General features: G+C 38.9%; 5 protein-coding genes across 6 annotated transcripts; 2 read left to right on the top strand and 3 right to left on the bottom strand.

Annotated features, from left to right (window-relative positions):
- Positions 1–555: 555 nt before the first annotated feature.
- Positions 556–4,258, top strand: LOC307253349 (F-box only protein 6-like). Its single transcript, XM_080031343.1, has 6 exons — positions 556–1,178; positions 1,802–2,051; positions 2,159–2,273; positions 2,383–2,478; positions 3,055–3,190; positions 3,293–4,258. Exons 1-6 carry the CDS (start codon positions 1,074–1,076, stop codon positions 3,437–3,439), a joined length of 849 nt encoding a protein of 282 aa, XP_079887469.1. The 5' UTR covers positions 556–1,073; the 3' UTR covers positions 3,440–4,258.
- A 153-nt stretch (positions 4,259–4,411) lies between these two features.
- LOC307253350 (cell division control protein 42 homolog) lies at positions 4,412–9,104 on the bottom strand. 2 transcript variants are annotated; one of them, XM_080031344.1, is made up of 6 exons: positions 9,011–9,104; positions 8,301–8,441; positions 8,101–8,173; positions 7,876–7,985; positions 6,677–6,874; positions 4,412–5,821 (listed from the first exon to the last, which is right to left on the bottom strand). In XM_080031344.1, exons 2-6 carry the CDS (start codon positions 8,403–8,405, stop codon positions 5,732–5,734), a joined length of 576 nt encoding a protein of 191 aa, XP_079887470.1. In that variant the 5' UTR covers positions 8,406–8,441; positions 9,011–9,104; the 3' UTR covers positions 4,412–5,731. The 2 variants fall into 2 exon arrangements, with proteins under 2 accessions (XP_079887470.1, XP_079887471.1); XM_080031345.1 differs by lacking the exon at positions 4,412–5,821 and adding an exon at positions 5,830–6,498.
- A 2,566-nt stretch (positions 9,105–11,670) lies between these two features.
- LOC307252903 (uncharacterized protein) lies at positions 11,671–12,593 on the bottom strand (the record flags this gene model as incomplete). Its single annotated transcript, XM_080030725.1, has 3 exons — positions 12,371–12,593; positions 12,156–12,207; positions 11,671–11,824 (listed from the first exon to the last, which is right to left on the bottom strand). Exons 1-3 carry the CDS (start codon positions 12,552–12,554, stop codon positions 11,671–11,673), a joined length of 390 nt encoding a protein of 129 aa, XP_079886851.1. The 5' UTR covers positions 12,555–12,593.
- A 2,916-nt stretch (positions 12,594–15,509) lies between these two features.
- On the top strand, positions 15,510–18,540 carry LOC307252763 (acidic mammalian chitinase-like; the record flags this gene model as incomplete). The annotated part of the gene is made up of 11 exons (XM_080030540.1): positions 15,510–15,534; positions 15,720–15,749; positions 15,861–16,062; positions 16,172–16,228; positions 16,314–16,479; positions 16,747–16,871; positions 17,038–17,161; positions 17,325–17,510; positions 17,658–17,777; positions 18,032–18,173; positions 18,260–18,540. 11 exons carry the CDS (start codon positions 15,510–15,512, stop codon positions 18,538–18,540), a joined length of 1,458 nt encoding a protein of 485 aa, XP_079886666.1.
- Positions 18,541–19,281: 741 nt separating this feature from the next.
- Positions 19,282–22,072, bottom strand: mfsd4ab (major facilitator superfamily domain containing 4Ab; the record flags this gene model as incomplete). The annotated part of the gene is made up of 10 exons (XM_080030845.1): positions 19,282–19,376; positions 19,482–19,602; positions 19,746–19,816; positions 19,910–20,057; positions 20,171–20,344; positions 20,463–20,578; positions 20,736–20,901; positions 21,027–21,269; positions 21,556–21,754; positions 21,843–22,072. The coding sequence occupies 10 exons, from the start codon at positions 22,070–22,072 to the stop codon at positions 19,282–19,284; spliced, it is 1,563 nt and encodes a 520-aa protein (XP_079886971.1).
- Positions 22,073–23,283: the final 1,211 nt, after the last annotated feature.

Genomic DNA, 23,283 nt, shown 5'->3' with positions numbered 1-23,283 from the left:
TTTATTTTCGCGGGCAGCATGCACAAGCATTATTTATTAAAAAAAAAAAAAAAAAAAAAAAAAAAAAAGTGTGGGGCCCCACACAGGGTCTTGAAACGGGCCCCGAGATCGTTAAGACCGCCCCTGCCCGCCCGCCTCTCCGATGCAATAGCGGGCGCAACAAACTCCTCGGCCCGTGTGAGACGGCCTTAACTACTGAACGAAGGAAGGAAATCAAATGAGGTTTTGGCATTTTCCCCAAAAAACGGGTCACAGCTGGTGAAAAAAAGAACAATTCTGGGAAAAACGGGACGGGTGGCAACACTAGCACGAGTGCGATTGGAGTTGTATTCATCATCGCACGTGATCAATTTCAGTAGCAAATGCGATCAAAACTGTCGCACTGTACAGCCCTGCATATGAGTCTCTGCCATGGACCTTTGTAAATAATAAAAGAGGTCCCACCCCCCGACTCCGCCCACGGGGATTCCCCGTTTATAATAGGTCCACGCGGGGATGAGTCACTAATGTCAGATCTAAAGGGTTCTCTTTTACTTTGACCGGCGTGCACCGAAAGTCGTCCCGGTCGATATCCAGCTCACTGGTTGTGGTGGAGCACGTGAAATCACCGCCGTCCGTCCGTCCAGTGTTGCAGTTGCTAGGGTTAATTGGTGCGGGCGTAGACCTACTTCTGTTGCGTTGTTTTCATTTGTCTAGCTCCGCCCGCGCCCCAGCACCCTGGCGTCAATAACAAGCGCGACCGTCGTAAAATTATAGGATTTGTTTTATCGGAAGTGTGACACACAGTTTATATTGTAAATAGGTAAAGCCCAAAACAGAAAGTGACTGTTGTTTTACAGGAACCGGTGCTCAGCTGCGTATGGTTAGGGTTTATAGGTGTGTTCTAGCTGCGTTGACCTCATTTCATATATCAAGCTGCTCGTACCGCACTACTTCCGTGTTGTGCTTTATCGGATATGGACATTGAATATATAGTAGCCGTTTAAACAATCGTTGCTAAAATATCGCAAGGAGATTATAGATGTTGATAGTGTTGTCTGTAAAAACGACACTTTCCTGGGTCTGCCCTGGGCATGAAGAGGAGGGCTAAAGCTATGGGTGCAACACAGAGCTCGGATCCAGTCCCAAGACGGAAGTCTTCAGCCACAGTCCCGTCCAACTCGCTTTCACAAGGAGATGTAAGAGTGCTTTTCATGAATCCAGGCTCAAACTGTCTGCTCACGGAGATTCACATGAAGGCAGCCTGTTGTAGAGGTCCCATGATGTGTGACTGTGTATTACAACCAGCTGTTGCTTGTTTTGTCTGAACACTGTAGGCCTATTACCCTTTAATCAGACGTAGGGAAATATAGTGTGCACTATAAATGTCAACTGTCAGTCTTTTCCAATCCTTTTTTCTTAATTTCAATCTTCATCAAATAGCTCATTTGGTTCCTGTTATGCTATTTGTGGAAGGTGGTGAATGTGGTGCCTCGAGGGAGAGAGGGGGAAAACCCAAAACGATGATTCATAAAAGAAAAAAATAATCTAAATGGAAAGATAGCCTACACAACTGAGTAGCAAAATGTGGTTTTCAACAGACTGTAAAAAAAGAAACATTGGGTTTTCAACAGCTTTGTGAGGAGGCCTATTGAACAGCTTTGTTTTGCTGAATTCTTTAACTTTTTGCTGACAAAATGCTGATGTAAGCTTTATTATGCGTTTATGTAATCAGTGGGAGTGAGTGGGGGCATTGGTCAAACGTCAGTTCTTGGCAAAAATGTAACTTTGAGCCTATCCGTGTCCTATCTGTTCATGTCAGATGTTAGCGGTTCCTCTGGAGATTCTGGAGGAGATCTTCCTGAATGTCCCTGCCCATCAGGTGGTCCATGTTTGTAGGTTAGTGTGCCAGCAGTGGAAAGAAGTGGCCGACAGTGAATCTCTGTGGAGAGAGAGGTGTAGAAGAGAAGGATATCGGCTCCGTGACGCTTCCAAAATACCCAAAGACTGGAGGTTGTTCTACCACTTGTGTAAGAAGAGAAGAAATCTTCTCAACAATCCAAAAGGAGAACGTAAGAACCCCCAAAATGTGGCTGTGGTGAGGCCATTTTTTTACCCTGCAGTACAACGAATGAGCTGTGCAAAAATGATTCTCTCACAAGCCCTATCTCTTTTACAGATAAAATGAAGGACTGGCAGATATTGGAGAGTGGTGGTGATAATTGGAAAGTGGAGGGAGTTATGGAGCCACATCCAAATGAGGCAGTCCAGAAAAACTTTGTGACCTCTTTTGGGTGGGTATTCACCAGGACTAGTCCAGAAAAACAAATAGCAATAATACCACATGCTACATTTTCATGAATATATTTATTAAGTAACTACAACTCTTTCTGTTTCCCGAAGCATGTGCAAGAAGTCACAGCTGATTGATTTGGGGAAGGAAGGTTATATCCCATCGTTTATGGATCACTTCCAGCCAGACATCAAAATATCTGATTGGTGAGAAGAATACACGTGTATAGGCAATACTCCCACAACTCCAAGTCATTCCTACATCGATGGCAAATTGAAAAATCCTGATTTTTAAAGTCAGCTTTTTTTTGCGGTAAACAACCCTGTTTCGGAAAATAAAGAGCATGGTATAATTGCGGCATGATTCTTAAATTTAAGCCTATTACTATACTTATGAGATGAGAATATATTACATTACTGATAACCAGTATTTTCAGTCAACTATAAATGAAGGAGGCCACTGTCGTGTGTAAAAACACATCCTTTCCATGTCTAGTGTTTGTTTTGTGTACTTCGATACTATGTGTTTACACTCGTAAAGTTACCCACTAGCCTCATAGTGCAATGTGTTCATGTATTAGACTTTTTTTTTTACGGTCAAATTAGGATATACATAATATGCTATGATTTTTACTCTGAACAAAATCAAATAAACAAAATGCCTTCAGAACTTCTAGAAATGTGTTTCTACCGCTTCGGCCTCCAAGTAAACAATGCTCAACAAGAAACTGGCAAGCTTTTGAACCTAATCGTTGACCCCTTATCTATTTGTACATTTATTAGGTATGCGCCAAGATTCGATTGTGGCAGTGAATATGAGATCAGTGTGGAGTTGCTGAATCAAAGAAAGACACCCATCCAGACATTTGCCCCTGAGACGATCTACTTTGAGCAATGGAACGATCAGAAATGGAATCAGGTATGTTTACAAGGGATGAGGCATTAATCAGATATGATGGGAGTTCAGAGGAGGCACAACACCCTTTGACAACTCTAGACTCACTTGTTTTTTGTTTACCAGATGAAACATGTGTTCCAAAACTATGGAAAGGGAGTGAGATACATCCGCTTTACTCACGGAGGCAAGGACACACAGTTCTGGAAAGGATGGTACGGCATTCGCGTCACCGACAGCTGCGTTGAGATATGTCCAGGAACGGACACATAGCTATTTGTGACTAATCTAAAGGCTGCTTCTTGCCTTTGCCTGGAATAGCAACATTGCACTGTCTAATTTGTCTTTTATAATCTGAAGTAAGTTAACATGTTAATGGAAATGTTTTGGTGTAAAAAAAGCTATGAATACTGTTATGTTAATTAGTTTTGATATTAAGACCCTCCAAATGCAGCTCCTTAATGCAAAGTAATAGTAGCATGGGCTATAAGTTAAGCTTGTACTGTGTAGGCACCTGAAGGAGTGTACAAGTGGCACTGAAAAATAAAAAAATATTGTAAATGATGAAAATCTTAAAGAGAGTATTTGAATAGATTGCCAACCTGTTTTTGAATCTGTTTGTAGAACAATGCAGCTTTGCAGAACAGGCTCTTTGAATGCACTTTCTGATGTTTAATTGCTCTGCAGTCAAATTCATTGATAGGTGGGGTGATTGCAAATTACATCAAGTTATATAATAATAATGGATTGGGTTTAAATAGCGCTTTTCTAGGCACTCAAAGCGCTTTAAAGGGTTCCAGGTTCCATTCATTCACACAGTCATACCGGTGGTGGAAGCGTGGCTGCCATTCAGCGCCTTCGGCCCCTCCGACCACCACCTCAAACATACAGCAGTCATACACATTCACACGAGGCAAGTCGGACCGTCAACCCTTCGATCATTGTCCGACCCGCTCTACCACCTAAGCCACAGTCGCATATATGAAGGCATAAGTGAAGTTATAATTTCCGACAAAATATAACATAAGGTCAGTAAGATATATGGCTTCAGACAATAAAACAAAAGCCAAGGCACACTTTCCATGAATAGTTAAATAAACCAGCCCTAATATTATTTGCACCATCTGTAATGTGCAATACATTTTTGTTGCTGTATGTATCATTTACCATTCTTTCCTTGTATGTCTTACCCTTGCTTCAAATGTGGAAAATGTATACAAGTTCACAAACTTTAAGTCAGACATGTAGTATTTGAAGTTGTTTATTCATAACACTGGTTTATTGTGATGCAAGATACAGTACAACTTTGATGTCAAATTCAATAAAAATCAAAGAGTCCAAGAAACGCATTCTCATAACATTTCCCTGGTTAATTTGAATTCAGTGTCTCTCTAAATCTCACCATCAGTAATGCACGCATTGTATTCAGTCAATAAATTAGGAGTTAATCTCACTATATTTACAAATTCAAGCCCACCATCCAGGCATGGATATAGTAAAAGACAAATGCAAATAGTGCTAGTTCAGTCACTCAGGAAATCTTCACAGGGTCTAAAACTAAGTATAGCATTTTGTAATAATGGTCACAATGTGTAGCTATGGGACTTAACAATGCTGCAATATAGCAGCAAGTAGGACGTCACCTTGTTAACTTCTATCACAAAAAGTAAATGTTGTGCTCCAATTCCTCGCATGTAACGTATTGACAGTGGCCATTTGTGAGACATTGTACTCAAGCATGTTCCACTTCTCCGTGGAGCTTTATTCTGACACTAACAATATGTCAGGTGTTGATTTGGCAAACTAGAACTATGATGGTGCATAGCCCAGAAATATCACAGTATATCAAATATTTCTTGAATCTGCTATGAGGCTATGTTCAATATGAAGTTATATAAAAAAGGAGTACAATGTGGTGAATTTTAAAGAAATGCATAAGTCTTATAGAAATGATTGGAAAACAAACTATTTGAGTATTATGTCTTTAGCAGAATTTATATTGCTAGATACTTCCCCGGTGATAGAAAAATGATGTAACCAAATATAGTTTGGTGCAACAGGTACAACATAGTACAAATTATAAACTTAAAAAGGAATTTGTCGAAAAGTTACAAAACGGATGTGGGACGTACAACAATCTGAGCATCTCGCTAACCTATCATTTTCAGCTTGTTTGCGTTTTACAGGGCAGTCGATAAAAAACAGTTCTATTAAAATACTATTTCATATTCAGTTCATTTGGAATAGCACTTCTGCACATTTAACTCTAAATAATGATAATGTCCAATAATGTCACCAAAAGTTTGTTGATACATTGGATGGATTCACTGTTCACATCATGAAAGACCAAGTCAATTGCATCAAATCAGCACAAACGGCATCAAATGTTATTCAATCTTAAAATGACGTTGGTTCAGGACTAAAATGGGTATTCAGGTTAAGTCAGTCAGAAGGCAAATATTGTATGATACCTCAGCTCATGTTGGAATGTGCTTGTGCAGCAAACCTCTTCAGTATTGTTACCCTACATTTGGAATCTGGTGTGGAGAGGGGCTGTGACGAGACTTAGAGCAGAACACATTTCCGCCTTTTCTTAGGTTCAGGGGGCTCCAGGGCAGCCAGTATTGCCTCATCAAACACATTCTTTAATCCTTTCTGTGGAAATAAAATATTAATAATCAAAACGGCTGTGTTTCAGATACAAATGATAATCTTCAGGGAACTAATTGCAAAAGAAGGCTGAGTTGAAATGGAGCAGGGCAATCAAAATTTCCTTTATTCAAATAACATTATACAAGACTCTCCTCATGATCAAGTTGTCCGAGTAAAGACAAAAGCCCGTTGAAAGTTATGATGCTGCGGTACAAAATGTTTTATTTCTGTCTAAGACAGATGTAAGCGTAAATGCTTTCTAGGATACAGCTGATACTGAAGAGCTCAATACTGAGATAATAACAGAATGTCAATTTAAAAACAAAAACAAACCCAGTCATGTTCAGTTACATAGCCTTGCACACAAAGTGCTGATAGCAGAAAGTAGTAAAGATTGGCACTCTTGTCATATCAGGCAGCATGGATAATTGTGATTAGGCCAAGTTGAAAAGAAAGCACATATGAACGGAGGGGAAGAAGTTAGCGGGCACAAAGTTGTAAAGAGTGTTGTGGTTATTTTAGTGACAGACATCTCTTTGCAATGAGTAAGCAGCAGACAATCGAGAGGCAAAGCAAGATGTAGGAAGACATCAGAACAAACAGCATTTTCTCTTTCTTTGAGTTTCAGGGGGCTCTAAAGCAGCTAGGATAGCCTCATCAAATACGTTCTTCAGTCCCCGCTACAGAAGGAGGAAAAGAAGAGGGAAAGACAGGCACACAACAAACAGTTAGATGGAGTTTGAAGCCAAATGCTGTTAGCAAAACAGGCAACGTATTTCCACCCTTGTTGGGAAACTGACTTAGGGACATGCTTGCCAAAAAAGTTAGTGTTAAGTGTTGTTAATTGGAAGATCTTACCTGTGTTAGGGCTGAGCACTCAACGTATTTGACTGCCTTAAGGTCACGAGCCAGCTTTTCGGCCGTCTCAGGGGTGATTGGCTTCTGTTTGTTCTTGGCTAGCTTCTCCACTGTGGAGGGGTCATCGCGCAGGTCGATCTGAGTGCCAACCAACAGGAACGGGGTCTTGGGACAGTGGTGAGTTATTTCAGGAACCCACTGGAGGAAGATAAAAAAAAAAAAAATACTCATCAGCATAAATGATTCAAACATCATGGTAGTTGTATCACGAGGCATGGAAATTATATGAAAAATTGTTCTGAATATAAAAGTGGATTTAGATAGGATATTGGTAGAAAAGGTGATGAGAGGTGGTTACAGGTTTTAGGGTGGAGGAAACAAAGAGGACATTTAGCTTTAATATCATCTTTGTTGTCATGGTACCAAACTTGTGAAGGAACAACCCTCTGTATTTATTTTTTTGGTTGTATATGTGTATGTATATGCCTGCAATATTTTCTTTTTTGTTTCATTTCTTTCGTTCTTTTACATTATGTAATTTGGTCATGTAAGAATAAATAAAATAGTTAACCACCATGACCAGAACTATTTTTTTAAGGGCCAATACCAAAATAGGATCCACAGATATTCGCAAAAATGTCTTGAACACCTCAGCAAGGCTTTGAAATATGGCATATCAGCATGCACGAAGGAACCACATTCATGTTTTGTTTTACAAATTTGAAACAGTCCCACAAAGCTACAGTCAAATGGCTTTTATTCTACTTTCAGTTTTATTTAGATCATTATCCGCAATCATAGAATTCTGCTCTCTTAGAAAATAAGAAGGCATTCCAAGTCTGACATACTGAAACAGGAAAATGTGTTAGATTTAGACTTGACAAAACTTTTGGATGTATTTGTTCTGCTTAATATCAAGTGTGTCAGGTGAGCTTTATATATGGAGTTGATTTATTAAAAATGTTGTCAAACTCAAACCATCTAATCAAATCAGTTTATACCTGATACAGTGGCTGTAATGTGTTTTTAAACAATATGCAATAGCTTACGTTATTATCCCCCCGTTAGTATCAGTACGTCTACATAGCTATACGACTTTGCAATCTTATTATGTGGAGTATGTCATGAACGGCACTTAATTTCGGATAGTTGGAAGTGTTAATCGGATTTGCAGTTGAGCAACTCAAGTTTGTACTAACCTTTTCTTTAACATTCTCAAATGAAGAAGGTGAAACAGTTGAGAAACATACTAAGAAGACATCCGTCTGTGGGTAGCTTAGTGGTCGTAACCTGTCATAATCCTCCTGACCTATTGTAAAAGAAAACAATACAAATGAGCTTACCACAAGATATATTAAATAACCATGCCTTATAATACAATAAGGAATGCAACTAAATTGAAGGAGTAAAAAACATTGTCTCACCTGCTGTATCAAATAAGCCAAGGGTGTATGGTTCACCCCCAATCATTACAGTTACTGCATAGTTGTCGAAAACCTGTAGTAAAATAATGATTGGCATGTCATAGCTGTTCAAATCAGGGTATTTTTGCTTTTCTTCTCAATCAAAATGTCTGTGTCACCACACCATGCATCCAATTGTGAAAAACACCAAACGTACTTACTGTTGGTACATACTCAGAGGGGAATTTGTTGGTGGTGTATGAAATCAATAGGCAGGTTTTACCCACTGCTCCATCACCCACCACCACACATTTGATAGTCTGCATCTTTGTGCTTTCAGTTTCCGCTGGCAACAACGTCGGCTGCGGAGAGAGGTGATAACTCATTAAGACATTTGATATTTTAGGGTTATATTCAAATTAGCCCTGAAATACATTGGTGGGAGGTTCTGGCTAAGTATGAACCTTTATCATTTGCTCATGACAGCTTTGATTAAGCAACACGAGAGGCTGTGTTTTCTCAGCATCAACTAGTTAAGTGTCACACCCCATCACCAAAACTGTCTTAACAGGCTAACGTTAGCTACTGACAACGTTACTCACTTGCTAATTTACGTAATAACATGGCTAACTTATGATGTGTCTGAGTTAGGAAATGCGTCAAACACGCAATGAGACACTGAGTACTCATTAAAACAAATACCAGTAACGGAAATGAAAATTATGTTTGTCTTTCGGTTAGCAGCTAGCAGGGCAATGCTAGCTAGCTTATTTAGCAACCAGCGGGTTTACGTTAGCTCGTCAACTAGCACTGGCTAAATTGCTTTACCTGCTGCGTTCCAGCAAACGATCTAACTATTAATACAGTTTTTTTCAAGTTATGTTTGTTACGTGACAGCACAAAGATATGATATAAAATATATGTTACATACCAATGTCGCTACGTATATCCGTGAGTTTAACGTTAGCTATCTGTTACGCCGGGCGTTGGCACCAGCGAGCAACAACTTGCTACAGCGAAGAGATGAGCCTCTGGTCTCACTTACGACTGTCAAGCTACACAGAATAATACCGGATATCACCTTCAAAATAAAATATTGATATAATAATAATACTACTACTACTACTACTACTACTACTACTACTACTACTACTACTACTACTACTACTACTACTACTAATAATAATAATAATAATAATAATAATAATAATAATAATAATTATTATTATTATTATTATTATTATTATTATTATTATTATTATTATTATTATTATTATTATTATTATTATTATTATTATTATTATTATTATGTCAAGCTATAGTATAACACCTTTCACAGAAATAAAAATCACGGTTATTCACAATAATTAATTGTTAAAAATAAGACCATAAGCCATGCAAATACTAATACAATAATAAAATAAGCTACATGGTAAAAAAGTTAATAAATACAAGTTTTCTTGTACATGCATTATATATATATATATATATATATATATATATATATATATATATATATATATATATATACGTATTGAGGTATTTGTTTCCCTCCATATGTAGTTTTTATATAATTTTTGAAGCTATACTTTTACTTTGAAAGATAACTTTATCTGGTAATAGTGGTTGTTTTGATGCCAGTTCATGCGAGAGGTTCCTGCAGCAGATGGGGTTGACGTCACCTCCAAACTATCTTATACCTTGCGTCCTACTCACCTGAATCTAAGCTCTACTACTTCACAGTCACAACACATCTACAGGTACAACAATGACACTCTGAGTATAATCAAGAATATTGATATATTTATAATTGAGCAAGATACCAATTTTAAGAGGATAATACATAAAATACAAAAAAATAGCAAATATCCCACCTTCATAATACAAAACAATTGCCAACATATTAATACTAAATAAAAGTATTTTTTATGTTATTGACACTAGTTCTGTTGTTTAGTAGGTTGATATTTTTTTTTAAATTTTTTTAAAGATATATTTTTTTGCATTTTTATGCTTTATTGATAGTGCAGAGACAGAGTTCAAATGGGGCAGAGAGGGGAGTGACATGCAGAGAACGACCACGGGCTGGAATCGAACCCCGGTCCGCTGCTGGCCGAGGCCCATGGGGGGGACGCCCTACCAACTGAGCTAAGGGCGCCCCCAGGTTGATTACATTTTATACAGCAGCTACTTTCGACTTTTGTTAGAATACGTTTTGATATGCCACATTAGAAAATACACAGGTGTAAATAATGAAACAGTTCATAGCTGAATTCCATTAAGCTGCTTCAGTTTTAGGGCCCTTACATAGTGAGGCTCCCTGTCACGGCTTTTGGGACATGCTGAATAGAACTGATCCATCGTTAATGTTATTGGTGACAGCTGCTTGTCAGTCAGAATGTCTGCCGTGAAAAATACACCTCAAGGTGTCATTAATGTTTTGTCATTCATGTAGGCCTTCATAAAATAGTGACATAATATGAAAACAGCAGCCTATAAGGCATCAGAATACAACACTGCAGAGGACTAAATACTTCTGTACCTCTCTGACACATAAACTGAACATTACTATACATTCTCCATAAAATAGAAGAAAGATATCATGCAGGGTTATTGCATCAGATTGTACAGGGCTGGCTGATAAACTGTTAATATATGCTTTTCTCTGGATGCAAAGACTAGACGACACAATTGTCACACTTCCCACAGTTATAATCATCAGGATGATGAATTCTGCTTGACAAGTATCACAAATCACCACTGCCTCTTTTAGAAACCATGTTAAAAAGCAGTTTATGGGAAATTTTAGAATATGATTTAACTTTGATTGCTGAACTCACCAGCAGTTTGCACACATTGAGAGAAAAACTCTGTCTCGCTTATGGAAATCCCACCTCTGTGATTTTTACTTACATTAACTAAATATAAAGCGGCATGACATCTTTTTTTTAAAGCAGCACTACACAAGAGTATAGGGTCTTAATTTATGCATTAATTCATTCTGTATAGCGTTCAGATCCTTGGAGTGCCTGATTTCCTAACACCCCTAAGACAGGTGGTTAAATGCAAAAAGAATATCAACCTCTATGACTGTCCTGTCCGTATAAGATCTGCAAATAAATTGAATTAAAGCCTCAGCTCCCTAGAGGTTCTAACTTTAAGCTGATTGGATATTACAAAGTTGGGCCCAAAGTTATCTTAGGCCTTAGCCTTGAAATTAATAAGGTTTTAATAATTAAACAGTTAGGAAAAAAGAGCCTGAAAGCCAAAATCAAACTTGGTTTATCTTTCAGTTGAATTCACACACTGATGAGTGTCCAGTTGAGGGATGGTTTTGAGCCTCCAGTAGGCTATTAAGGGTATCATAATTGCCCCGTGATTAAAAATTCTGTTTTTGTTGTTGTTGTTAAACTCACTTAAATGCAAGGAAACACGAAGAGAGAGAGAGAAACAGAGAGAGAGAGAGAGAGAGAGAGAGAGGGAGAGAGAGAGAGAGAGAGAGAGTAGTATGACATGTAATGAAGGTCCACACACAGACAGAATCAAACCAAGAACATTGCAGGTATGTGGTACAGGGTCTTCACCAGTCAGCTAATGGGCCACCCCATTGTTTGCGTTTTCATGTGGAACTTGTTGGTGTCGCCATATTTTCCTTGGCGTCTTCATCCACCACACAGCGACATGTGTTGATACCAAACAGCACAACATTAAAGTAAAGACGATCCAACGTAGAGTCATCCACCAACTAGGTAAAACAAAGCAAAAAAACTGTGGTTGTTAATATTTTAATAATTTGTCAGTCACTAAATTATTAGATAGATAGATAGATAGATAGATAGATAGATAGATAGATAGATAGATAGATAGATAGATAGATAGATAGATAGATAGATAGATAGATAGATAGATAGATAGATAGATAGATAGATAGATAGATAGATAGATAGATAGATAGATAGATAGATAGATAGATAGATAGATAGATAGATAGATAGATAGATAGATAGATAGTATAACAATAATATAATGTGTATAATATGAAATACAGTAGTAGCGCAATAATGGCATATCTTTACCATATTTCATCATGTAATATCTGTGCGGTTGTGATGGCGGTGGTTGTTATCACTGTGGAACAGAACACAAAGAACACATGGCAAAAAAAATAAAACAATTAGGCTACGTCGTTATAGTCAAGTCTAGCCTACAAGTCGGAGTCAGTTAGATTTTTTTTTTGTCTTTTTGTGTCAGCAATAAATCAGTGCTTTCAAAGCAAGAATATCAAGTATACCTTGGTTGGAGATGATCAAACTAACACCGGTGTAGACGTTCCCTCTACGCCTGTAGATGACACACCAGTACATGTCCTGATCGCTTTCTCTGAGAGAAGTCATAGTCAGTGTGAAGACTCCTGCCTCCTTATTATCTGCAATTGAGCTCCTGTCATTTTCCAGCTTCCCGGGCGTTCTCACCATTTCAGTGCACAGCCCATAAACTGGCCCTTTGCACCAGCACTTTGAGTATTTTCTGAGCTGATTTTCGTACTGACAAGAGAGGGTCACAGATCCCTCCTGGGCTGCCCATACTATCACTGGAGCAGACAGTTGAGCTGAGTCCACTGCATACATTGTTAGCCAGAAGAGACAGAGAAGTGGAGCTGCAAAATAAAAAAATAACATTTCACGTGATTTAAGTTATTAATTTTCCCAAGCGTACTCTTCCCTTGCACAGTATTGCAGTATTTTTCAAAGAGCGGCTATTACCACTGAACATGATCGCTGAGTTCCTTGTCATGGGAATGGAAAGATCAACTTGAAGCAGAAGCGAAAACTGTGAAACATTTAGAGCCTTCCTCTTATTTCTCCAGAGCTGTGGTGAGGTTGTGCAATCATATGATTCATGAGAAACCAGGGTGTTGGTAAAGTTAATCTGTGTTTGTCTGTGCATTATTATTATTGTGTATCATTATTTTTGGAATATGAGTGTCTTGTGTTTTTTGATCCTCTGTGTAAAGACACTATAACGTATACACTGTAAGGCTAGTTATTCATTTAAACAGCAGGTGGCACTAAAGACCGGACTGGGACATAATGTCTCTTCGATCTAGTGACCTTGGGATGTGTGCCATTATTAATTTCTATTTATGTCTGTGTTTATATCTATCTATCTATCTATCTATCTATCTATCTATCTATCTATCTATCTATCTATCTATCTATCTATCTATCTATCTATCTATCTATCTATCTATCTATCTATCTATCTATCTATCTATCTATCTATCTATCTATCTATCTATCTATCTATCTATCTATCTATCTATCTATCTATCTATCTATCTATCTATCTATCTATCTATCTATCTATCTATCTATCTATCTATCTATCTATCTATCTATCTATCTATCTATCTATCTATCTATCTATCTATCAGATCCATCCACTGCATTTGTCTGAGTATTTCCTCAGGCTTTCATTCATCCAATCTAATTATTTTCAAGTATGCCCCACTGTACATTTATAATGGCTTTATAATCAACGCATGCTTTTTTTCCCTTAACGATCTTGCTTTCAGATTTTCTTTTATGGGTTTCTATATTTTGTGTGCATATCACATTCACAGCATTTGACTTTGCCAGGGCTTTTGTTGCAGGGCTGTTTGGTCCTGCAGACATGAGTTGACTATAAATGTTTTAATTATGTCACAGTTTATGTTGTTTTTATGTCATCTTTACTGATGACTTTTTCTCAGTGGCAGCTTAAATATGACTTTGTTAGAGTATTGGACAGCAACCAACCAAACAACTACAGTAATTGCAATAGCAAAAACCACAAGACATGACATATTGTGTAAATCTGACCCATGGTTGTGTCAGAGAGGGAAGTGGTGTGAGAATATAACACAGGATCCCCCTGAACTCCATGTACCATATCTTCAAGATATTTTTTTCAAAATTAAAACCTGCGAATATTTACCTTATTTTTATCAATTTTTATTTTTTATAGTATTAATATATTCATCAATTATTATAATTGATAGATTCTCAGAGTTTTGGAGGAAAATTAAATAACGTCAATGCATTCTTTGAGGTCCACCCACGTAGTAAAAAACAGAACTATGGTGTCGACACATGCAGCGGGGGAGCAAGCATGCCAAAGGGCTACAACACCCACAGCCACTCATGCGGTTTTTGAAAACATCTGGCTTAACCTATTAAACTTGAATAGTTTAATCTGATACTTGTGGCATAATGATACACACAATAGCTTACACTTCTTAACACAAAACACATTTTAAGTTTGTCCATATTCAGGCTATATTATTGGATGAAGTCACAGCGTTAACCTTTTTTAACTGAGCAGATCTTCAACATTTTAGCACATGTATATGGCAGCACAGGTGACAGATTAGTCTTAAATGTGTACCTCAGGGAAAGCCTGTTAAATTAAACTTTCCTGAGATGATGAAATGACTTTTGTTAAAGCTTAAATTGGACTGTTTTAACTAAGACAATCAGGGGGTAAATGACCGCCCTCCCACCCCCCCACAACACACACACACACACACACACACCAATATATATTTTTAAATTGACCAGGCATGCCATTAAAAGGTTTGTTTTAAAAAAGCATATGGCAATACTCCTTGTTCCATGGCTCAGTTGGGATATTTTCCACTGACACCAGCGTATCTGTCTTTAAAAATGATATAATCTGTCAAAGATAAAGAAGGCTGCATTATAATGGAAGCCAAATGATTAGATAAGTTCTCTGTTTTTGCCAAGTGAATGCTTTTTGATTTGGAATGCAAATCCCTGTTCATGACATATCACGATCATCTTTGCAGCATGATTAGAGTTGTCAAACATATTTATCGTCACGTATCTGCAGTCTAGACCGACCGGTTTTTAAGCCAATTTTGCCCATTGTTTATGTGAATTGACTTCTAATGTTTTATGTAACCACTGAACAGAGATGGTGAATTAACTGAGTGGCACGAAAGGGAATATTTGATAAGATATAGTCAAAATGTCCATCAATTTAGAATCATATCCTTAAGTCAAATCATAAACTGTGTCTTTCCTCTTATTTTGCTGTGTTTTTTTCCATCCAAAAATGTAAACAATTCAGTTTTGCTCATTCTGATATGTGCCAAGGATTTTTAGACGTGGGCATATTTTCTGCATTATGTTTGATGAATGAGTCCTTCACACAAGGTGAAAGTGCGCCCGTGGAGAATATGCTTGAAGGCGTGATAAGTAATCACATATTACTCCTTAAGTGGGCACATTTGATAATCTTCTCTGAAACAATCATTTGTAAATAAACACCTTTTTGGCAGTTATCCCATGTTTGTTATGTTTGAGCAAACTGGCTATGTATAAAAGTAGAGTGCACCTGTTAGATGAGGTCCTCATACAAAGGTAGTCATGGGCAAGGTACTGTTTGTGACAGGTAAGAAAGATCTGCTCTATTTGAAAAGAATGTTCTCAATGTGCAGCAGATGTCTTGTGGTTGCTATTTCCAGGATTTGGATATAAGATATAATGCATACATATATGTAGCGGAGGCTTTTGGGCACTTTTTGCAATAACTTTCTATTTTTCTTGAAGATAACAATGTGACTTTTAATTTTACAGCTCTGGCCCTGCTGCTGCATGCGCAGCTTGGTAAGTAATGAATATGGGAAACAGTGTGCATGTTTTTTTGTCCTTTTTTATTGCTAGAAATTGCATTTCATTTGTTTGTCAATAAAAATATAGCTTTCCTTTGATTCAAAGGCTCAGCCTACATACTGTCATGCTACTTCACGAACTGGGCACAGTACAGACCGCCTCCGACCATTTATATGCCCACCGACATCGACCCATGTCTGTGTACCCATCTTCTGTATGCCTTCGCCACCATAAAGAATGGCCATTTGGCCACTTTTGAGTGGAATGATGTGACTCTTTACAGTCAGTTCAACGCCCTGAAGAACCAGTGAGTTACTGAAAACATTTGTTTCCTCTTGTTCTTCATAGGAAATAACCTACATAAACACATGTGTTTAAGTTGTCACTGCAGTGTAAAATGTCATTTTATTTGGCAGGAATGGCAACCTGAAGACTCTTCTGTCTGTTGGAGGATGGAACTTCGGCTCTACTGGGTGAGATAGTCTAGAGATATCTGCTGAGTGGGCACTCCAACAGTGGAGGTCTTATGTTGTACATTCATTTCTGTTCCCACATTAGGTTTTCACAAATGGTGGCGAGCCCTTCCAACCGTCAGACGTTCATCAACTCCGTCATTAAATTCCTGAGACAGTATGAGTTTGATGGGCTTGACATTGACTGGGAGTATCCAGCCAACAGAGGAGGCTCTTATAACGACAAGCAGTACTACTCTGTTTTCCTGCAGGTTTGTTTGCTTTGTCTGGTTTTCTGCTCAGTCTCCGGTTTATTTTTTCCTCTATATGGTTAGCAAAAATGTCATACGCAATAGCAAATATCACTGTTCAAGCTTGCGATGATTGTTTTTGGCCACAATAATTCCCCTGTGGGGTTTGTACTGTGCCTTGCCAAGTCTAAGGTACATACAAGCAATATAACTCATATCACCCGACCATGTATCAAATCATGAAGTTCAGTTACTACTAAATATTTTATATCTGTTGACATTCAACAGGAGATGAAAACTGCCTTTGAGAATGAGGCCAAGCAGAGCAACAGGGCTCGTCTTCTGATGTCTGCTGCTGTGTCGGCTGGAAAGGACACCATTGATTCTGCTTATCAGATTCCCCAGCTTGGCCAGTAAGCATTTGAAGCATGTTTGGTGTGTCCAATCTCAACCACAGCAACATCATGGGGCACAGTTGAACAGAACAACTCTGAATCTCAGCCCTTAGTCTAAATGATCAATGAAAACATTTTAATGCCGGCATCTTAACCCTCTTCCTTTGTTGTCTGCCTCACCCAGGTCCTTGGATATGATCAACGTCATGTCATATGACTTCCATGGCTCTTGGGACCCCATGACTGGCGAGTGCAGTCCCCTGTTCAGAGGCCCCCAGGACCAGGGCGGCTTCATCTACTTCAATGTGGTGAGTACTTGAACATCCTCAAGAAAATATTTTTTCATTGAACAAAACTTGGGAATACATTGCAGTTTCTCTGTAACAATCTTTATAAGCAACTATATTAAAGCATCCGCTAAAGATATCTAATTACAGATCCATGTATATTTCCAATGCCGTTTTTCCCCAGGACTATGCAATGAACTACTGGAAGAGCCAAGGAGCCCCGGCTGAGAAGCTGATTGTTGGTTTCCCTACATATGGCAACACATTCACTCTTAAGAGCGCTGCTAATAATGGTCTTGGAGCAGCTATTGCTGGCGCTGGAACTCCAGGGCCGTACACACAAGAGGCCGGAGAACTCGCTTACTTTGAGGTAGGTTTCCTTAATGTTTTAATAAACCAAGAAAGAATTAGTTTGAATGTTGACTGCATTCTCTTGGGTTGGTTTACAGACTCCAGTTAATAAGAAATAAATGAGCGCGTTAGGTTGTCATTAATGCACTGCTTTGTGAAATTACAGATCTGCGACTTTTTGAAAAATGGAGCAACGCAGGTGTGGAACCAGGCCCAGGACGTGCCATATGCCTACAAGGGGAACCAGTGGGTGGGATATGACAACATTAAAAGCTTCCAGACCAAGGTAACAAACAAGCACCAAATACTTATTTGACCATTTGACAGGCCAATGTTTGCTGTTGAGAATAACCTCTGACATAAAAAAAAATAAAAAATCTTTCTACATAACCCTTAAGAATTATACTAAGTATTACAAAATATGGCAGGAGAAAATATATTCAATGTTTTGTATTTGATCTGTTTGTGGGATCGTCCTACAGTTATCAGCTAACAATGTGAAGTTCTTTTTTAAAATGTCCTCCTTCTGGCTGGCTGTAGGTTGACTGGCTGAAGAAGAGCAACTTTGGAGGCGCCATGGTGTGGACCCTCGACATGGATGACTACAAGGGCACCTACTGTAACCAGGGGAAATACCCACTCATTAATGTTCTCAAAAAGGGCCTCAATCTGGAACAAGCATGTAAGCCTCTCTACGCCTTGACCATTGATAATAAATGTAAACAATCTAAGATTATTGTATTAAAGAATTTATTTGTATTTTTCCAGCCTGTACCCCACCAGCTACTCGCCTTCCTCCAATCCCAGGAGCGAGCACAACTCCCAGTAGCAGTTCTGGAGGAGGATCCAGTGGTGGCAGCTCCTCTGGTGGGGGCTCTGGTACCAGTGGCATGGACAGCGGCTTCTGCGCTGGAAAGGCTAACGGCATGTACCCGGACCCAAAGAACAAGAACCAATTCTACAACTGCAGCCGGGGCAAGACCTACTTTCAGAACTGTGCCGCTGGCCTGGTCTTTGACAGCGCCTGTTCTTGTTGCAACTGGTCCTAAAGCTGAAGTTATAGATTGACTGGTTAAATGTTAAAAAGAATGCAGGATAACTCTGTTTTACATTTGTTTCTCAGTTCTCAGGGATCTGAGTACAAAGTCCGACGTCCTTCCACACTGGATGTTAAACAATGTAAAACCCAGAGGCTGTCCTCAGCAAAGAAAAATAAAGATTTGAATTGTTGCAGATGTGTTGTACGTATCCACATTCTTTTATTTGTTGTCTATTATTAAATGTGGTAGGAATCGACTCTGTATGAACCAAAACTCTACTATGTACACTGCACTAGTATAATTGCTTTAATACACACGTTATAAAGTATCTATATTTTCATTTGCATGTTCCAAAAGTTATGCAACAACACACAACAACAGTATTAAAACAAAAGATTACAATTCAAATGAAAAACAATATTTGTCAAGTATTCTACAAGTAATCATAATCACTGTATTGTAAATTTCAAACCCTGATGCAATATCAAAACACAAAAAAGCAATTTGACGAGCATTGTCTGATTTACACAACAGAACCATTTTTGTTGTTGGTGAACTATAACCTCTTACAGTTGCACGCCATCTACTTTGCAAATACCATGTCATTTCCACCACAATGAAAATATATTGGCACATTGCTCATTTGGTAGGCTTTGGTAAAACATTTGAAGTAGTTAATGATAGATTGTTGAAACACTTCATCACCTATACAGTGTCCAGTAAAGGAGAAACCCCAGCCTGCAGCCCCTCTCAGCTGCTCTCTGTCTCCTCCTTCTGTTCTGTTTTTGTAGATCCATTCTGCTCCGTTGCTGGTTCCTCCACCATGGCTGACTTTTTCGTTGTTCCTGTTGGGATGTAGAGGGAGTGTGAGTGGGGGGATGATGAGCATGAAATGAATGAAAACAAACCCTTCAGCAACAGCTTTACGAGGGTGCTGCTTGATAATATACCTGTGAGGTAATTCCTGTGCATTCGATGGAACAGCAGGAGACCGAAGAATAGGATAAAACCGATGCAGGCAATTATCATTCCACACAGCAGGAAGCTGTAGCTGCCTTCGGTTTGAATAATCTGGGGATGAGATAGCAACATTAAAACTACTGAACATGAATCTAACCCTCCACTGGGCTTGCTTTTTGCAATTAAACTATTTCTCTACTTCTATGCACAATGGCATTTTCTGTAATTAAAATAAGAGTAGATATAAAACTTACTGAGCCAACCACAACCTGCATTACCATCTCTCCCATCCCAGCACTGGTCACCAGGACTGATGTTGCACATCCTGCAAAAACAAATGTAAGGTTTATATTCCCTCTCTTGCTTTTATTCCATAACAGTATGTTATTATAATTGTGCCATAAACACTGCATTATACCCTGATAATCGAGGATGTCTTCAGTATAGGCAAGCATGCAGGGGAATATGCTGCTGAGAAAAAGCCCACATAAACACGTGCCGACAAACAGAAAGGTGCTGCTGGTGTAGAAGATTAGCAGCAGAAGCACAGTAACAATAGCACCTGCCTGTAAAAAAACAAAGAAAAAGGAGTATTATCAATTTTGAGTTGACATCACCATGTGTTTCAAGTGTAAGTTTTTACTGTGTATGTGATGGCACAATGATATGTTGGCCTTACCAGGTTGAACATGAGCAGTCTCACAGGCTGGAAACGGTACGAGAGAGGAATGGACAACAGACGGCCCACAGTGATCGCTCCCCAAAAGATGCTGGCCAGGTAACCTGCTGTCTTATTAGGCAGGGACATAGGCGGTGATACTCCGTAGGTGTACACAAAGCCGGCATATGCACCCTGAGAGGAAAAGGCAGATTCTTTGATGTGCTTCTGCTTTATGAATTCAATTTTTTTTTATCTGGAACATAGAAAATTAAATGCACATCACATTATTTTATCTGCACCGCTCACTCACCACAATACCATCGGTCATGAAGAGCACCATCCCACCAAGGATATGAATCATAAAGAAGGATACTGGCAGCCCACGCAGGTTATCATTCTGACAACAGCTAAAGATATCCCCGTGACCTGTAACAGCGTGGACAATCACAATTGAAAGATTGTAGCAGACAAAATGGCATTTACATTTTTTGCATTTAATTTATCTAAATCTATACCAGTTTGGAATCCACACATTATTCATCTTAACATAGGGGAACTATATTCTCTTTTTAAATGTCTCTACCTCCTCCAGCTTCGTGTTCTTTTTGCTCCACGTCCGGCCCCTCGGCCCCCTGCTGGTTCTCCATTGCTAGTTCATCTTTGTCCAGAAGACGAGGAGTGGTGCTGTGGCAAAATGGGATCAGATTCTCCCGATACAACAGGAACAGGACTGCAAGGGGCACGGGTAACTGAGGGTGCACACAAAATGTTCAGTCATTTTCAAACATTAACCGAAATATCAGATTACAAACATCTATGAGAAGGGAACTCCTCTCCTGGACTTTTAATTCTGGACATGGATTCTGTGTCTTACATTGATAAGGGCCATGATCCAGAAGGCATAGTGCACAATGGACTCCTCCTCTCCTCCCTCATGGGGCAGCATGCTCTGAGTAATGTTGTGCTCTGCGATGGGACTGTTTCTCAGCATGTTCCTGAAATGATGCATGATCTCAGTCCCGTTCCCTGTTTGATTCCCGCAGCCCGTCTCTGAAAGGAACGGATCGGCAATCAGTGGACTCACCAGGGCTCCGAACCCAATGAAGAAATGAAGAGCCTGTACAAATTCAAGGAAGGAAAAAGGCCAGAGAAATTACTCACTGTGTTTTTTTTTTTTTTAACTATATAATTGGCTCACAACATGACAAAACAAAACAAACCCACTGAACATATTGTGTGGAGAAATCTTGTAAAGTTGCCACATTGTGGAGGATGACAAATCAAACATTCCTTATACTCTCTACATTATACCTTATATTAAGTTGGAATCTGAAGGTAAAAGAATGCGAATGCTAACCATATCACTACATCTACAGATAGAAGCACTACAGGCTTTTTTTTACCTGTAAGAAAACAGCCGAGTCTCTTTGATAGATGGCCACCAGTTGGATGTTGGCGATGGTGTCAATAATGCCCATGGCAAAACCAGACACAGCCATGGCGATGGCAAGCACGAGAACATTATTGCACAGAGGGATGATGGCAAATATTATAGAGATGACAAGGGCAGAGACAAATAAGGCAGCAAGGGCACTGAACAACCTTTAAGAAAGAAAAGAGAAAAATGCAGTTATGATGATTGTGTAGCATCGGGGGGATAACACGCCAGCTGTGTGTTCATGATACTTACGTTCTCTTGAAAACACCACCAAGGGAGCTGCCAATCAACAAGCAAAATTGCTGAGCAAAGAATACCCAGGTAATCTGACTAAGTGTTGAGTTTGTTTGACATTGCAAGTCCAAAATTGTAGGTCCCAGGAATGCAATGCACAGTCCAAAGCTGAAGAAAACACTCCAGTAGGTCAGTGTGTGATGGGCATTCCTTTTGAACAGAGTTAATATCCGCTCGTCCATAAACATCTTGGCCACAATAGAGATAGATCTAGCTGAGAGAAACTGACCAAGGATGGCCAAGGATTTTTCACTGCTAAGTATTACGATCTCAATATGTGACAGCAGCACTGCAAACTCTTGTAAGTGCTCGTCGCAGTATAATAGAGTTTCTTGATCTCTTTTAAAGCGTCTGAGCTCCCTCCTTTTCGGATTGCTTAACTGAAAAAAGGATGTCCTCTTGGGTTAATGGATGAAGTGGAGATTCTTGCAACAATAATATGACCATTTGAATTGGGTCAATGATTAGCAATGAAAAAGAGTCTTGTGTTGAAATGATACCAGAAAGTGTGCATTTATGTGTCATTGAAGCTTAAACCCTATCAATGGAAAATTTAAAAAATGCATCATTCAGGAAACAATGACACATAGGCTTCTCATGGACAGGTCGTCTTTTCTTTTACACCTGGACATCCCTGTGGCATGTATTACAAAGGAAGCTTGGACACTAAAAATGACATTAGGTACTATGAAATGTCACTTTAATATAGATACAAAAGTACAACTGATTTTCGCAGTTATATGAAACGTAAGGTCAATGTTGTGACTGCAACATCATTCATTAATTTATTTTAATGAAGTCTATCTAATAACAAGTGCCCACAATGATTCTATTTCTTCATTATTATTATTTTAGCCATTGTAATGTTGTAGCTTGATGGATGCAAATGTTGGTCTGTTGTTGGTCCAGACTGAAATATCCTGACAACTATTTGATGGATTGCAATTAGGTATTAGACAGAAAGTTATAGTCCGCAGTTGATGATTCCCTCTGACTTTAGTGATACCTGACTTATTCTCTAGCGGTTAGCACCTGCAGGCCAAAGTTTTCACTTGCAGCCTGTGAAATCTCTCGACATCTACCGAATGGATGCATGGTTCTCAGACAATGGATCCTACGGGCACTGGTGATCTAGTCAAACATTTCAAAAACTATAGAATGGATTGCCATTAAATGTACAAACATTCATGACACCAACAGGATGAATTGTAAGAACTTTGGTCATTGCCTGAGTTTGAATCCAGCGTTGTCCGAAGATCAAAGTTCCAATTTGTTACATTACTTTTGTACATGACCAAATAACCCGCAAAAATGACCATCAACTACAACTGTACTTTGTGATTATTGCTAATTAGCAAACTAGCTGCCGGACTAAGGTGAATATTATCTACACCTGCTT

This window comes from Ammodytes marinus (genome assembly GCF_949987685.1).
Source record: "Ammodytes marinus genome assembly, chromosome: 7".
Classification (NCBI taxonomy): Eukaryota; Metazoa; Chordata; class Actinopteri; order Uranoscopiformes; family Ammodytidae; genus Ammodytes; species Ammodytes marinus.
The sequence above is the reverse complement of the archived record's forward strand: the minus strand, read 5'-3'. Positions and strand labels throughout refer to the sequence as shown.

Coding starts and splice junctions, on each gene's coding strand:
- LOC307253350 (XM_080031344.1), bottom strand. CDS start 8,405: ATGCAGACTATCAAATGTGTGGTGGTGGGTGATGGAGCAGTGGGTAAA. Junction 8,174..8,300: donor CCTCTGAGTATGTACCAACA/GTAAGTACGTTT, acceptor ATTTTACTACAG/GTTTTCGACAACTATGCAGT. Junction 6,875..7,875: donor TTGAGAATGTTAAAGAAAAG/GTTAGTACAAAC, acceptor ATCTTCCTCCAG/TGGGTTCCTGAAATAACTCA.
- LOC307253349 (XM_080031343.1), top strand. CDS start 1,074: ATGAAGAGGAGGGCTAAAGCTATGGGTGCAACACAGAGCTCGGATCCA. Junction 1,179..1,801: donor ACTCGCTTTCACAAGGAGAT/GTAAGAGTGCTT, acceptor TGTTCATGTCAG/ATGTTAGCGGTTCCTCTGGA. Junction 2,274..2,382: donor AACTTTGTGACCTCTTTTGG/GTGGGTATTCAC, acceptor TGTTTCCCGAAG/CATGTGCAAGAAGTCACAGC.